The 15,708-nt window shown below is 41.5% G+C and overlaps 1 protein-coding gene across 2 annotated transcripts in view; it reads left to right on the plus strand.

Annotated features, from left to right (window-relative positions):
- Positions 1-15,708, plus strand: part of ARHGAP35 (Rho GTPase activating protein 35) — a 76,310-nt gene that overhangs the window by 29,718 nt on the left and 30,884 nt on the right. For both annotated transcript variants that reach the window (XM_061596419.1, XM_061596418.1), the window contains one exon: positions 10,978-11,122. In XM_061596419.1, the coding sequence (XP_061452403.1) occupies positions 10,978-11,122 (145 nt within the window). The remainder of the gene's footprint in view (positions 1-10,977; positions 11,123-15,708) is intronic.

The following is a 15,708-nucleotide window of genomic DNA, read 5'->3' on the forward strand; positions in this document are numbered from 1 at the left end:
TTCATACTTTGAGCAGCTGTCTTCTTGCCAGCAGGGTATACTTGTCTTCATTGGCATTAGAGTCCTGTTCCTGGAAAAGGAAAAAAAACACAAAGGCAGACAAGACTGGTAAAAAAAATTGAAGACACTTCAGTAATGGTGTAGAACTTTCTTTTTTTCTTTTTTAAAAAAAATCTTTTATTTTTCTTCAAAATTCTGTTATGGCTTAATAAAGTAGGAGCTAGAAATGGAAAAAGTTAAAAATCCTGTTTTAGAGAACCATACTCTTTCTGAATCTCACAGTGGTTTCCCAGATCTCCCAATAGGAAAACAAATGTTTGTTTGTTTGTTTGTTTGTTTATTTATTTATTTGATTTATATCCCGCCCTTCCTCCCAGCAGGAGCCCAGGGCAGCAAACAGAAACACTAAAAACACTTCAAAACATTATAAAAACAGACCTTAAAATACATTAAAACAAAACGTTAAAAACATTTTTTTAAAAAGCTTTAAAAACATATTTAAAAAACACATATTAACAAGCAATTCTAACACAGGCACAGACTGGGATAGGTCTCAACATAAAAGGCTTGTTGAAAGAGGAAAGTCTTCAAAAGACTCCGAAAATATAGCAGAGATGGCCCCTGCCTAATATTCTGTGCCTGGCTATGACAGTGGACTGGATGAGGGCTAATAAACTGAGGCTCAATCCAGAGAAGACTGAGATGCTGCTAGTGGGTGGTTCTTCTGACCAGATTGTGGATGTCCAACCTGTCCTGGATGGGGTTGCACTCCCCCTGAAGAAGTGGGTTCATAGCTTGGGGGTTCTCCTAGAACCATCTCTGTCACTTGAGGCTCAGGTAGCCTTGGTGGTACAGAGTGCCTTCTACCAACTTTGGTTGGTGGCCCAGCTACGCCTATCTGGTGGCCCAGCTACGCCTATCTGGTGGCCCAGCTACGCCTATCTGGACAGGGATAATAACCTTGGTTCAGTTGTCCATGCTCTGGTAACCTCCAAGCTAGATTACTGCAATGCGCTCTAAGTGGGGCTGCTTTTGAAGACGGTTCGGAAACTGCAGCTTGTGTAAAATGCAGCGGTCAGATTGGTAACAGAGACCAGATGGTCTGAACATATAAAACCGATTCTGGCCCACTTGCATTGGCTGCCTGTAAGTTTCGGAGCTCAATTCAAGGTGCTGGTTTTAACCTATAAAGCCTTACATGGCTTGGAAGCACAATACCTGATGGAACGCCTCTCCCAATACGAATCCACCCATGCACTACGCTCAACATCAAAGCCCCTCCTCTGGGTGCCTACTCCGAGGGAAGCTGGGAGGCTGGCAACAAGGGAGAGAGCCTTCTCAGTGGTGGCCCCCAAATTATGGAATGATGTTTGTGACGAGGTGTGCCTGGCGCCAACACTGTTATTTTTTTGGCGCCAGGTCAAGACTTTTCCCTTCTCCCAGGCATTTTAGCATGTGTTTTAAATGGTTTTAAATTGTGTTGAAATCATTTTTAAAAGATGTGTTTTTAAATTTGTATATTTGTTTTTAATGCTTTTAGTTATTGTAAACCACCCAGAGAGCTTCGGCTATGGGGCGGTATATAAATACAATAACTAATTAACTAAATAAATAAATTAAAGGGGAGGGAATTCCACAGGGTAGGTGCCGTCACACTAAAGGTCCGTTTCGTATATTGTGCAGAACAAACTTCCTAATAAGATGGTATCTGCAGGAGGCCTTCACCTGCAGAGTGCAGTGGTTGACTGGGTATATAAGGAGTAAGACGATCTTTCAGGTATCCTGGTCCCGGGGAGCTGTATAGGGCTTTGTTGATAAACGTTGATAAAAAAGATGATTAATATCATTACTTTTCCCTTCTGGTGTGGACAGTGAAGCCTGTGTGGGCACTTTGAACTACACCTATTTGAACTGCTAGTAAAGGGAAGAGAGTAGACTTGGAAGTGCAGAGAGAAGGGAGATGGTCAATCTTCCAAGCATTTTCAAGAAGAATAGAAACAGCTTGTAGAAATGATAGCTAACCCATCAGAAAACAATAACTGTGACAGGAACGCATTCAGAGGCAGAGGGGAGATCCTTAAGGGGTTGGGAGGTGCTTAACTACTACATAGCCAGCAGAGGGAGCACAAGTTAATAGCCAGATACAATTTCCTAAGCTTAAAAGCTGATGCAAGAACAGTCAAGTAAATTGACAGTTTTTGTTAATTTCAAGCTTTGTTGGCGGTATAGGGAGAAACTTGCTTAAGAGAGAAAAGGCAGAATGGGGAAGAGCTATTCTTTTGGGGAATAAATAATGGAGTAGAGGAAATTCTTGGTGGGATCTCATTTCTTAAATTCATTAAAGTTGGGAGCGTAAATATTTTTGTGAGCTCTTACTGTAGCACCAGGCAGCTTTCTCTGTGGGCCTTAAAAGGTGAAAATTTTCATTGTGTGTTCTGAAGCAGCTTTATATTTTCAGCAGCAGTACCTGTCCACCAATCTACTAGGCAAGCCTAACAGGAAGCATAAATGCTTTCCTGCTCACCCAGCGTGGATTGTAGCTGCTGCAGCAGCAGCACACACCAGCTACACAGATCCATCAGTGATAATTGCAGGCACGTTATATGTTAAGGCTGAGAAACAAATAAGGTTGGGACAGAGACTTTTTAAAAAGAGTAGCTACTCCCCCTCTCAATGTGACCTACATGTCAGGATTGTTCTAGCATTTCACCCCCTCCCCAAATTTTCTTACCTATTTGGTACTTAACTTACTCTCCCCCCCCCCACTGCTGGGGCCCTGATCCAAAACACACACACCACTGCAGCTGGTTTTCATAGGATGTTGAGAGTTCTATTCACGGAGTTCCCAAATCACATGTAGTTTGACTCTCTTTCAAACCTTTGCCCAGTGTCACATGTATTTTCACTGTAAGTCTAGAAAGCAGCTTGAATTCAAAATGTTTTTAAAAATGCTGTTTTAAAGTTGCTCATTGAACATAGCAAACATCTTACGAGTAAATTTTTGTCTTCAAAGGGCAAACTGTAAGCTTTGGTTCCAAATTCTGCAGATTATTTTCTCGACGCCCAACCACTCCTGCTTTGTTCCCACCCTGGTATGGGCACGATAAACAATCTAAGAAGCCTTGGCTTCCCATTATGTCTGAACCGCAAATGGTGGTTTGTTGCTCCCTAACAAGCCTGTATCAGCAAGTCAAAAACCATGGTTAAAGTGAGCTAGCAAATGTACTTTCTGGTAGATTTATTCCACTCATGCCAGGATAGGAACAAAGCAAAAGCATGATAATTCATAAAGTCTGTCTTAATAGTTACATATAAATATGGCTGTTGTATCTTGACCTTGACCCAGTTCGCACGTAATACTAAGCCAAACCATGGCTTAGGGCAAATGCATGGGTCGCAGCCCCTTTAGTCCTCCTCTGGTCTTGCTGTTGTGAGCCAAACCATGGTCTGTTCAAACCTGGGCTCATGGCTTGTCTTGCCCCAGAAGGTTGGTTCTTGGTTTACAGCTTGTGGTTTGTTTGGAGTGAGACTAAGTGCAAGCCCAGGTTTGGACAATACACTAAGCCAAATTATGGTTTAGCTCAGAGCAGCAGGACCAGAGGAGAACCACAGGGGCCATGATCTCTCCAAGAACCAGCATTTGCACTAAGGTTTGTCTCGGGTATTTTTACATAGCGTAATGTGAAAGCATACAGAAGCTTTGTTTACACAAACTTGTGAAACATATTTAGTGTTCTGGAGTTGCTCATCCTCACTCCTAGCTCAGAAATGAAAAAGAAATGGTATGCTGCTGTGAAAAGGAAGAAAATGCACCTTGATTCATACTTCATTTTACTTACGCTTAATGATAGTAAAATGTGCAGGTAAATTATGGTATTGGGGAATGTGGATTAATCTCATATGAAACTATATAATAGCTAAATACGGTTTCTAGTTTGTACTCATATAAATGGGTTTATTATGCCTTGCAAATGCTTAGTAGGATCTTGATTATAATTGGGTCATTAATAAGGTATGTAATATACACACTAGGAAATGTTGTGGATGACACTCTGGGGAACAGCTGTTATTTTCATGAGGTTACTGGCAGAGAACCTTCAGGTGCCCACTGTCAGGCCCAGGATGTGACTCAGGAACCAGACCAACGATTGTAGTTAATTCGTGTTTTATTAGGGTAATGTCCAAACAAAGACTGCGTTTTCTCATGAATCAATACAGGGATACAGGTCCTGCGACATTGGGAGAAAGTTGACAGAGCAAGGGACTTCTTCCCGCCTGTTCTTTAAGAAGGGGCCAAACGGGCACGCAATCTTTCGCTCCTCCTTAACTGCCCCTCAGGTACTGCCCGCCTTCCCCCCCTTCTCTCCTGTCTTTTCAGCTGTCTGCGTGTGCGCGGTGAGGGGGGAAGCATCACCACCTCCTCTTCTGAAGTTTCCGATTCCAGGATAGGGGAGGGGCTGATGGTAAACTGCCTCCCCGCTTTTCGGCTGTGAGCAGCCCTCCCTCTTCCCCCTCTTGCTCTGAGCCTGAAAGAGGGGGAGGCGTGAGAATGTCCAGGGAGGGCTCAGGCTCCCCGTTGCTAAGCGACCTTATCACTGGCAGTTCCTCTGTTTCGTCTTCGCTCCAAAGGGGGGAAGTTCCTCCCCCTTCCCTCTGCCATCCATCCGAATACTCTTCTCCCAACTCTCCGGGATCCAGCTCCCCGGGATTGGGACCCCAGCTCTGCCTTCCGACACCCACAAAAGTTGTGTCAAATTTCAGGCAATACCCCCACACTTGTTTTGTCCCCTGCTTTCCTGTGTCTCAGTCAAATCTATATTCCTTTCCCAAAGTCCTCTTTGAGGAACGTAAACAAAGGAGCGTGTGGGAAATGGTCTATCCCCATGAAGCATTTGGTAGATATTGATTGCATGATGAATATGTTATGTATTCTTTGCATGCTGTTATCCCCACCTTTTTCTCATGGCCATGAGCCAGGAAGCAGGAGTCCCAAGGCAGATTCCAAATGAGTCTCTAACATATTTATAAATTATAAATATTCTCTGCAGTCCTTTTCTTGCAAGCTTTTTAATGCTGGGATGAGTTTCAGGCACCTGCTGCTTTATGGAAACTGTAAGCATGCAAGAGGAACTAGGAGGCCTGTCTGCCATTTAAAGACAATGCAGTTATGTTGTTCCGAATCAAGTCTGTGTGAGTGTGAAGAGTAGTTCCATTGTATTGGGTGGTCATAGATCTTAAAATGGTTCTGCTTACCAGGGCTGTGGAGTCGGTATGCCAAACCTTCGACTCTGACACCTCTATTTTTCTACTGTCTGACTCCCAACTCCTTCATAAATGGCAAATGTACATTAACTAGTAATAACAAATTTACTGTAGTAAAATGGTAGCACAAGGCATTTCATCACCACGTGAATCGTCAGGCTAGATTGATAGAACATAAAATATATTTATTTGATTAAAATTTCTGAACAAGAAAACTAAATTCCTATGAAAGTTTTTATTTTGAAGTCGGAGTCTGTACGTTTCTACCGACTTCAACTCCGACTCCACAGCCCTGCTGCTTACCAGTTAATAGTTTTAGTGATCTGACGTATGTGATTTCCCCATAGAGCTAGCATACGTACGTGTGTGTGTGTGTGGTGCGGATGACTCCTTAATGTTCTTTTCTAGCTAAGAATTCACTAGGCTAAATGAAGGTAAATGCAGGAATAGTGTTGCTTTCTCTTCACTAGAGTGCCTGCTGCTGCTGCTGCTGTGTAACATTTTAATGGCTCCCTAATGACAGACACATGCCTGACTGGGGGTAGTAGGCTCAGACATCTGGCAAGCACTAAAGCGATAGTATATCCAGCAGGGGGACTTGTGCTTTTTAGCCCTTTTGATGACTGAAGTACTAGTTAGGGCCCTAGTTAGGATTCTGGGCATGTAGGAAGTTGCCTCATTCCAGATATCAGTCTGTCTAGGCCAGGGATGGCTAATCTGTGGCCCTCCAGAAATTATTGATTTTCACCTGCCATCAGCCCCAGCCAGCATAGTCAATGTTCAGGGATGATGGCAGTTATAGTTAACAACATCTGGAAGGCTACAGGTTAGCCACTCCTGATCTAGGCCTAGTATTGTCTACTTTGATTGCCATTGGTTCTCCAGAATCTCAAGCAGAGATCTTCCTATCACCTGCTGCCTGGCCCTTTTAACTGTAGATGCGGGGGATTGAATTTGGGACTTTCTGTATGACAAGCATGTACTCTTACCACTTCTCTTATATCCATCCTTGAGATGATCCCTTCTCTTACATCCATCCTGTGATGAATTATGCATTATTAACAACATGTTGACCTGTCTGCCTGGACCTCAAAGCAGAAAGCTGTGGGCAGGATGTGTGTGTGTGTGTGGGGGGGACTTCAGGTGTCTGTTTATCATTTTTGCCAGTGCTGTGTTTTTTGTCAAGGGGGAGGCTACAGAAGGTCATAGCTATATCAAGCCCCTCATTTTAGTTCTGTAAGGTGGTATAGGTTTTCATTCCTAGTTAAGATGTGTTCTGTCATGCTCTGTTGGGCATTCTGGCCAGCGAAATGAGGTTGGAACTTGTAGGTTGCAGTCCTGTTTTACTTTATTGCCAGTCTTGAAGTAATAGCTGCAGAGCACCAGGTATCATGTCACTTTTCTGTTAATTCCTCTCCTGTTGATGAATAGAGAAATGTTGCCAGTTGATTTAACCTTCATGTCTTTGTCCCTTAATACTGCATTCCATTTACTATCTTAAAAAGCAGAGGGAAATCCATAGCTTAGAGATTTGTATTCGACTTTTCTCCTGCTGTGCTGTACAATGTGAAATCTTTTCACTGATTGGAGTCATCACAATTATACTTCCCTATCTCATCTCAATACTACCTGCTGAGGTGTTGATTGCAAATCATCAGTGCTTTTACAAAGTTAGCTTTCTTTTGCTATTCCTTCCTTTTGTTATTTCTTAAGGCCATGATCAAATATATAGTCCTGTTTGTATTGCCTGTTGGATTTGTTTGTGTTAGTGGTGGAATTTCTATAGCATTGGGCAGCACATCATTGCATAATTATAGGCAGCTTCCTAAGGGGCATCTTTGAGTCTGTTTGATCTTGAAACATAATCTGGCATGGGGGACTTACCTTCCAGTGCCACAGTTTTTTTTCATGTGTCCCCTGTGTTAGAACAAGTAAAAAAGTATGTGGCAAACTCAAATTGGTTATGGACTGGAGGTGGGCCAACAAATTGAAACTGAATCTAGAAAAAATGGAAGTGCTGTGTGTTCCAAATTCTTGAGTACAGGAAATGGGAAGACTGTCCTGAATGGGATTGTACTCCCCTGGAAGGAGCAGATACATAGCTTGGTGGTACTGCTTGATTGAGTTTTGTCACTGGAGGCTCAGGTGGCTTTGGTGGCATGGAGTGCCTGTTTCCAGCTATTGCCCTTCTGGAGAGAGAGATTGGCCACAGTAAACCATGTCCTGGTAACCTCCATCTTGAATTATTGTAACACGCTCAGTGTGGATTGACTTTGAAGACGGTTCTAAAGTTGCAGTTGGTAGCAGCCGAGGTACTGCCAAGCACGACTGATAGGGCTCATATCATTCCAGTCTTAAGCAGTCAGCGCTGATTGCTGTATTTGCTTCTGAGCCCACTTCAGGGTCTTACACTGGCATACAAAGCCCTAAAGCAGTTTGGCTCATAATATTGAAGGTGTGCCTTCTCCCATGTAGACGTACTTGTTTGTTTAGATCAGCTGGGGTGACCCTGCCCATAGTGCTGCAGCCTTCTGAGGTAGGAGGGGTGGTGGCATGTGGGAGGGCCTTCAGCTCCCAGGCCATGGAATTCCCTCTTCATTGAGGGACATCAGGCATCTTCATTATATGCTTTCCAGCAGTTGCTTAAAACTCCCATTTAGTTCAAGCTGTTGGGTATAATTGATTAATACATAACTTCCCTTCTGCAGTACTGTCATTGTTAGCTGATGTTTATAATGGGTTTAATGTATTAACTGATATTTTACTGTGTTGTTTAATTGTTGTTTTGATAAATATATACCCTGCTCTCAGACCTTATAGTGGAGAGTGGGCTCTATATCATATTAACAATAAACTGTGTGTCACTTACTTTATAACCGTTTGTCACAGTACTTGACTGTATACTGGACTAGTTGTGCCTTTGTTCTGATCCAGCATGGCTGCTGTTATGTTTTTAGGTACTTAAGTGTGTGATTACTCTAGGAAGGCTGTCATAGTAGTAAATATCACTTAATTTTAAAAGTGCTGCTGATTTGTTTCTTGCCTGTACACCCATTGCAGAAAGAGATACAAGCCTCTTCATTATTGCCATGCTTTTGGCAAAAAAAAAACTTTTCTGTAATTGGTGTCTGAAAATAAATTGTCACCCCTCCCCCTGTTGTTTCAAACCAGTACTGTATTGTTCTGTGTATCCTTCTGTCACCAAAGCTATAGAGGAGGAAGTTGTATGGAAACAGACTAAATAGGAAGTGATAATTTTTTTAGTTAGGAATAGGATATAGACAATGGAGGAGGGGACTTGGGTGGGGGTGAAGTTTCCTGGGGCCACATGGTTCAACAGATGTCTTTAAGGGAAGCTGCTGGCTAGGAGTGAGTTAATCTCCTCTCTTGAGCTCAAAATAACAGGACACCTGCCCTTGTATAACTCTTTTTATCAAGCTGGAAGCCACCTTGTAGTTGAGTCATACATCACATATTGTGACTTTTCATTTACTGCAGTATGTCCATCTTCCCTGGTTTCCTGCCAACTTCCTCATCTGGAGAGAATATTACGAATAACTTTAGGATGAAGTTTATTTTTAAAAGTTCTTTTTGAACTTTATTTTATACCTGACATTGGTAGATAATGGCAAAAAAAAGTGATATCAGGGACTATCAAAACCACACACGATCAAGAATTTTCCTTCATCACTCATTCATTGCTGCTGAGAGAGCAAGAGCTTGCAAAACATCCCCCAGAATCCAAATACCAATAGCATCATGAAACAAATTCCGGTTAAGGAGCTGTTCATGAGGAATGCACTGTGCCTTTTAACGTCTTCTTTCAGTTCTTTCAGTCCAAATACTGAGGGGCAAGCTACAGGCAGCATCCATTATTGGATCAACCAAGATTGTTTAATTTCTTTTTCTAAAAGTAACTGGGTTTGGGATTTGGATTGGGACTTTTGCATGGGGAGTTAAGCCTCCTCCATGCAATCTCCCATGTCACGTGTGAATCTATGTCTAGTTCTAGTAACTGAGAACCGCAAGAAAAGTAGTGATTTATTTATTTGAAGCATTTTTACCTTGCTCTTTGCTGAAAAAGGCTCCCAGAGAGACTTAGAAAGACTAAGGCCTGTATTCAGGCTTACAGTAAAAAGGCAATATTTAAAAGGAAAAGGGATTGGGTGGGAGGAGGGGGAGAAAGCAATTTCACGTTCTTGAAATGACCAGTTGGGAAGGAAACTGTTCACAGAGAGGAAGAGCCAAACATTGTGGTCCATTAGCAAAGCCAGTGAAATGAGGCTGCTTTCTCTCTCTCCATCTTTGCTGCAGTGTGGTACATTTATTGTGTCACCATAGGCCATAACTATAGGAAAAGAACTGCTTTGATTTCTGGAGCTCTGGCCATAAAGGAAGATTAGCCATGGAAATGTGACTGGGAAAACAAATTTAAAAATCAGGTGATACTTGGGTACCATGTGCCTTAAGTGTAATGAAAAATAGAAAATATAGGAGAACTTGTATTTTTCTCTATCTCATTAGAGTTATGACTTCTTTCCAAACATTTAGTAGAATAGGGATGCACAAGGAATATGTAAGAGCAAATTATTGCTTGAAAAATTCAGTCCCTCTGCTAGCCAAAGATTTTAAAATGTGGTGACATTTAACAGTTTTTCAAGTCTTATGCAGTACTGGTATCTAAAAAATATTTTGGCTCCTAGTACTTGGAAATTGTTGTTCTGCTATATTAGTGCACTGTTATATATTAAATTGTGTTTTAAGACTTTATTCTTCATCAAATTGTTTTTCAGTTAAATGAATTTGGTGAAGGGTGGGATAAATATTCAAATAATAAATAAAATTATTTTTGCAGCCTGAAAGGGATTATGGAATCGCAAGATGGCTCTTATTCCAGTACCAGAGATACTTGTTGTCAACAGGGATAGCCAACATGGTTCCCCCTAGAAATTGCTGGACTAAGACTCCCATCATTCCTATTGGCTATGCTGATAGGGCCTGATGAGAGTTGTAGTTCAGAATGTCCAAATGCACAGTTTTAGAACTCAAAGGCTCACTCAAGCAAAGTTTGTGAATCCCTCCCTGCCTTAGAATAGAGCTGGAGCTTGACCTGCTGCATTGTGCCCTTGCCTGTGCTTGGCTAGTTGTTGCTTGAGACTGAAAAAAAACAGTCATTATTTGTTTGCTGTTCTTTATCCACTGTGGGAAGAAAATACCTGTTGGCTTCATAGCATTATTTTCCAAGTGAATAGAATTTAGTTTGCACCATGGCATCCTAGTTTGGAGGAGGAGGTGCAGAATGCTTCCTTGTTTGATTTTGTACTTGCTGCTATTTTAGTCTCTCTGCCAGTCAGGTGTAAAAGGTATCTAGTGTTCAAATTAGTTTTGTTACAATGAACCCATTATCTGTAGCATTTGCTGTGAAATGTGCCATCATACCCAGTAGTTTAAAAATGTTTCCTTTTAATATTAAAACATTATACTGTATATAGTTGTAAGAACTCTTACCTGGCAATTACAGTCATCTTTTTATAGCAAATTGAGCACATATTCATATTTATAACTTGTTTTTGACTAGTCAACTAAATCTGGACTTTTATCACCATTCAAATAATCCAGTACTTATATTTTTTACCTTTTGGCTGTTTATCTATTGCTTCTTTATTTATAATGTTGTTTGTTTCTATATTAACTCTGGTACATTATTTTCTACAGAAACCAAAGCCTAAACCTCGGCCATCTATCACAAAGACTACATGGGAAAGCAACTATTTTGGGGTGCCTTTGTCTGCTGTAGTGACACCAGAGAAACCCATTCCTATTTTTATTGAGAGATGCATTGAGTACATTGAAGCAACAGGTAAGATCTTTGTGGCAAGAGATGTTCTTGTTAGTTTTTTCGATGCCACCTTTTGTCCAAGAAGAATCATAGAATAGTAGAGTTGGAAGGGGCCTATAAGGCCATCAAGTCCAACCCTCAAGGTGGCTCACAAAGGCTAATGCAAATACAAAACAAAAACAAACTTAAACCCAGACATGTTCTTGACCGTGCGTGAAAGCAAATACCAGTTCCCCAAAAATGTAAAAAAAAACCAACAGCAGGAATGAACACCCAGCGGGTCAGGCAGCAACACTAAGATCCTGAGACAAAACCTGTTTGGTTAGCAAACTAATTGTTATCCCATCTATCCCATAAAGACATTTATAAAAGTGTGTATGGCTCTATTTGTGTATGGAGGTGGGGAGGTGGGAAATATGTAATTTAGCAGCTCTGAAAGCTCTTGCATATACCCTTGTTTGGCAGAGTAGCCTCTATACTTTGGTCACACACTGTTGAGACCATTGATAAAATGTTGTTTCAGTTGTACATTGTATTTTGGGTAAAATGAGTCAGCAGTGGACTTCTTAGAAAATTGTCATCATAGCATGTGGCTGCTTTTAAAAACAAAACCCCAAATATTATTTATACTAAACTAAATACTCCTAAATATTGCTTTTTCTCATCTGTATTGGTCTTCAAATATTTAAAAGGGAATGCTCCACAAACAGATTAGCATCTCCAGAGAGGAGAAACAGTTTATTGTTTCAACAGTATTTGAAGGATATGCCTGCTGTGCTTTGCAGGCTTTTACCTTAAGGCCTTCTATGCTTGAGGAGTCTATAGATGTATTACCTGCTGTTTTATTTTGTTTCCTTTTAGACCTTTATGTTTAAATCCTCATTTTTTTGGTTGCTGCCAAAGCAGAACTTGCTTCTTTCTCCTGAGTAGGTAACTAAAAGGGTAATAACTTGATAGTAGCTGTAGTGGTATTTATCAAGTGTAAAGCATTCTCATTTAATCATTTTGCACAGCTTTGACAAAATGAATCCTGTCTTAGAAGGAAGGGCTGATTTCCGGTCAGCTCCAACCTATGCACTGTTGTGTCCTGTACTGTTTTAGCTAAAACAGAGAGCAGCTGACTTGTGCAGTTTAGTGAGAGGAGAAAGCTTTAAAGGCCTTCCATATCTTTCTGTGTCTGTAAAATTCCTGCATCTCAGAAATTGGTGGTGCATTTTTGGTAGCTTCATTTTGCTTCCAACATTGAGATTGTGAATACACTGCTAATTTTCACCCATCCATCACTGCCATTTGGTTTTTAGCCCCTTTCAATCATTTAAGAGTGTGATTGTTTATTGCTTTGAACTGGTGCTTATATAAAACTAGGGGCTCTGCCCTCTTGTTTTGTTTGCCAACCCCCCACGGGACTCTGAGGCTCCCCCCTCCCCCCCAACGCACCTCAGAAGCTCCTCCTGCTGGACAATTGTGACAGCTTACATTTTTATATATACAGTAGGGCCCCACTCATACGGTGGGTTACGTTGCAAACCCCGCCTAAAAGCGAAACCCGCCTTAAAGCAGAACTCATTCAGTAGAATGGCGCCCGGTGCCCCACCGTAAAAGCGGAACAAGCGCCATATGAGTGGGGCCTTACTCTAATTGAAAGCCGCCGTATTAGCAGAACGCCAAAAAGCAGAATGCTGAAAAGCGGGTTCCTACTGTATGTATGAGAAAAATATTCTGTGGTCTTAAAGTATTGGGGATACATCCTCCAGAGAGAAATTGGTGCATTCTCTACTATCCTAAGGAGATATTAGAGGTTTTTTCCGCCTTTGCAGACTACTTGTGTTATTGTAGCTAGAAGCAGTTCTTGGCAGAACCCAAGATGCATCCATCCTGTTAAGTGCAACTTCAAAGTAGTGGCTGGAAAGCCTTGGCTACAAGTTGAGATTTTGCTACACAAGGAAACTGCCATGTGACTTCTCTACCTGAGATGAACACGGTAGCGCCTTTGAAAGTTCCCATATGGCCTTTGGGTTGCGCTGCAGGTGACTCATCTGAGTGGGAAACCTGTCCTGTGTGTAAACAGCTTTAGTATTTTTAATAGTGCCAACTTCCCAGAAGTAGTTTCAAATAAAACTAGTAAAGTGTGGATTTGTGGTGCTGTACATGCTAATCTGAATTGTACTAAAGGCCTGTTATACCCATTAATGGACACCTTATCTACTCATGGTGAATTCAGTTCTCAGAGTATGGATCATTATGAGGCCAAATTGGCACCATCTCTGTATGAGAACGAGATCTTTTGCAAAATTACAAAAAAATTGGAGTTGACCCAGAGCAGCCCAATGAAGATAGAGCATTCAGTTGGCACAGAATGCTGACTAAACAGAAAACCAGAGGTGGGGAATGGGATGGAGCATCCTGAAAAGGTTTGTGGCAGGTTGGCTCACTAGAATGTTGGTCAAAAAGGAGAGAGACAGGCTCTGGTGCTAAGGGTAGATTTATTGTAATGCTCTATGCGTTTCAGAAATGTTTTCCTTCCTCAGGAGCTAAAAACATTCAAACAAACTCAAATTAGGGTCGTGGAGACAACACAGTGGTCATAAACATAAGCAAAAAATTTTTAAAGACCACATTCAATATGAATAATTTAAAAAATGTTAAAAAAATTTTTCAATAATTCACAATGATACATCCCTGATCACTAGTGTTAAACTGACATATTATAAAACCATAATACAGTATATGGCTTTAATTAAACAGAACCATATAATTGCCATTACAAAGCAGTTTACAAAACTCCTCCCCCCATAAAAACAATCAAACATTGCCCTGTACTAGAATGTTGGAACATGACATTTTGTTGCAGGTCCTATTTTGTTTTATATATAGTATAAAAATTGATAATGGATAGACATGGGGCTGATTTGCATAATCAGAGGCACCAGGCGTACTTTGGGATTTAGCACCCTTGTTAATATAAGGTAAATCTCTTTGGTTTTTCACTCCTTCCTTTTCTCAGGTTTTTAGGGTCACTTGGGTAATTGTGTAGTTCTTTGGAATTGCAAGCAGTGTTTCCCTCTGTATAATTGTGATAATGAGCATGTTTGCATACCAAAACCTAAAGTCAGGAGCTCCTAATTGGCCAGGGCCTTTCCTGCTTTGCTTGTGCCTCTCTGCATCCTTTTAATAGCCAAAGATAGCAGAGCACAAGAAGGCGTTTTATTGTGCTTTGTCCTCACTTAGAATAGATAACAGTACATGATTAATACGAAACTTGTATCTTAACCTCAGCACCCAAGCAGAGAGGACCTAGTGCTGTGTTTTCAAAAATTAGCTTAGGTAGGGCTGTGGCATACAAATCCGCATCTGAAGGGCGTTTCCTCTTAACTCTGAACAAACTACTGAGATTTCATGGTATTTATCTTGGTTCTTAGGTAGTGTTAAGAGTGTGCTCTATTGGTCCTCAGCAATCACAGAGAGGATTAGAAAAGAAGGTATGGAGTTTTAAGCTAAAACACCATTTCTAGAAACTGGAAGGGTTTGAAAGGCATTATTGACTAAAAGTGCTTTGCAGATACCAAGTTTGTGGCTTTCTGTCCCACTAGTATTTGAGCTTGGTATTTTAAAGAATTCTGTGGATATCAAAACCATATTGCGTTCTTTCTGTTAAATTATGCAGAGATTAAATGAAGGATTGTAGGTGTCTGTGTTGTGCATTATAACTGTGTCTGCTTTGTGGTGACATTGAAGAGACTGATACTGGATTGAAGGGCCATAGCTCCTATGAACCACTGTCACAACCTTTGTTAAATACCTGAAATTCAACTGGGGCTATTCTTAAAAGTTAAGGGGGAGGAGGGAGACACCCATACACTCTGCACCTAAACAACTGACCTGACTGTTCATGCCCCGTATGTTACTCAGGTGCTGTGCTCATGCTTGAGCCTTAAAAACCCTGTAAAATTCATGTGTGTGTGTGAGAAGCTACAAGCAGGTACGAAGTCTACCAGCTGCACAGGTCAGCTGGCCATCCCTTGCTATGCTACCCTGCTCAGTAGCCAAGTACAGACACCTCTTCCTTCCTGGAGGAGCTCTCGTCTCCGTTATTTAGTAGGACAGGAATGCATTTCCCACTCTCTCTGGACTCCTTCCCCCTTTTCTGTCCTACCTGCTAACTGTCACACTGGCCCTTTGAATCTGAACAGGTATAAGCTACACTGCACATGACAGCTTAAGAAGGACCGTGAGAAGCTAGTTGGAAGACTACACTAGAGATTAACCTAGTCTGAACAGCATTAAGGAATTTTCCTTCCTGGCCTCCTTAAAGGGCAACCAACATATGCTTGGAGTACCCCACCTACATTGGGAGGGTGAGTGTTGATGGCTGGTGCCAAAAGGAGGCTGCATAATGTGGGGACTTTTTATAGTCTCTTGCAAGTCCCAACCTCAGGTCACATGAGAAGGCTGAGACCAGATGCTCTCATTTGGTCTCCTGATGGCCATGAAATCCTGGCTACTGCAAGACCACATCAGCCCAACATCAGAGGCTGGCATTCAGTCGCCACAACAATCCCCCTCTTTGCTGCTTGCAGTTTGGAGAGGGGGATTTTTTGTCAATTCTT

The sequence above is a fragment of the Rhineura floridana genome, chromosome 15 (assembly GCF_030035675.1).
Source record: "Rhineura floridana isolate rRhiFlo1 chromosome 15, rRhiFlo1.hap2, whole genome shotgun sequence".
Classification (NCBI taxonomy): Eukaryota; Metazoa; Chordata; class Lepidosauria; order Squamata; family Rhineuridae; genus Rhineura; species Rhineura floridana.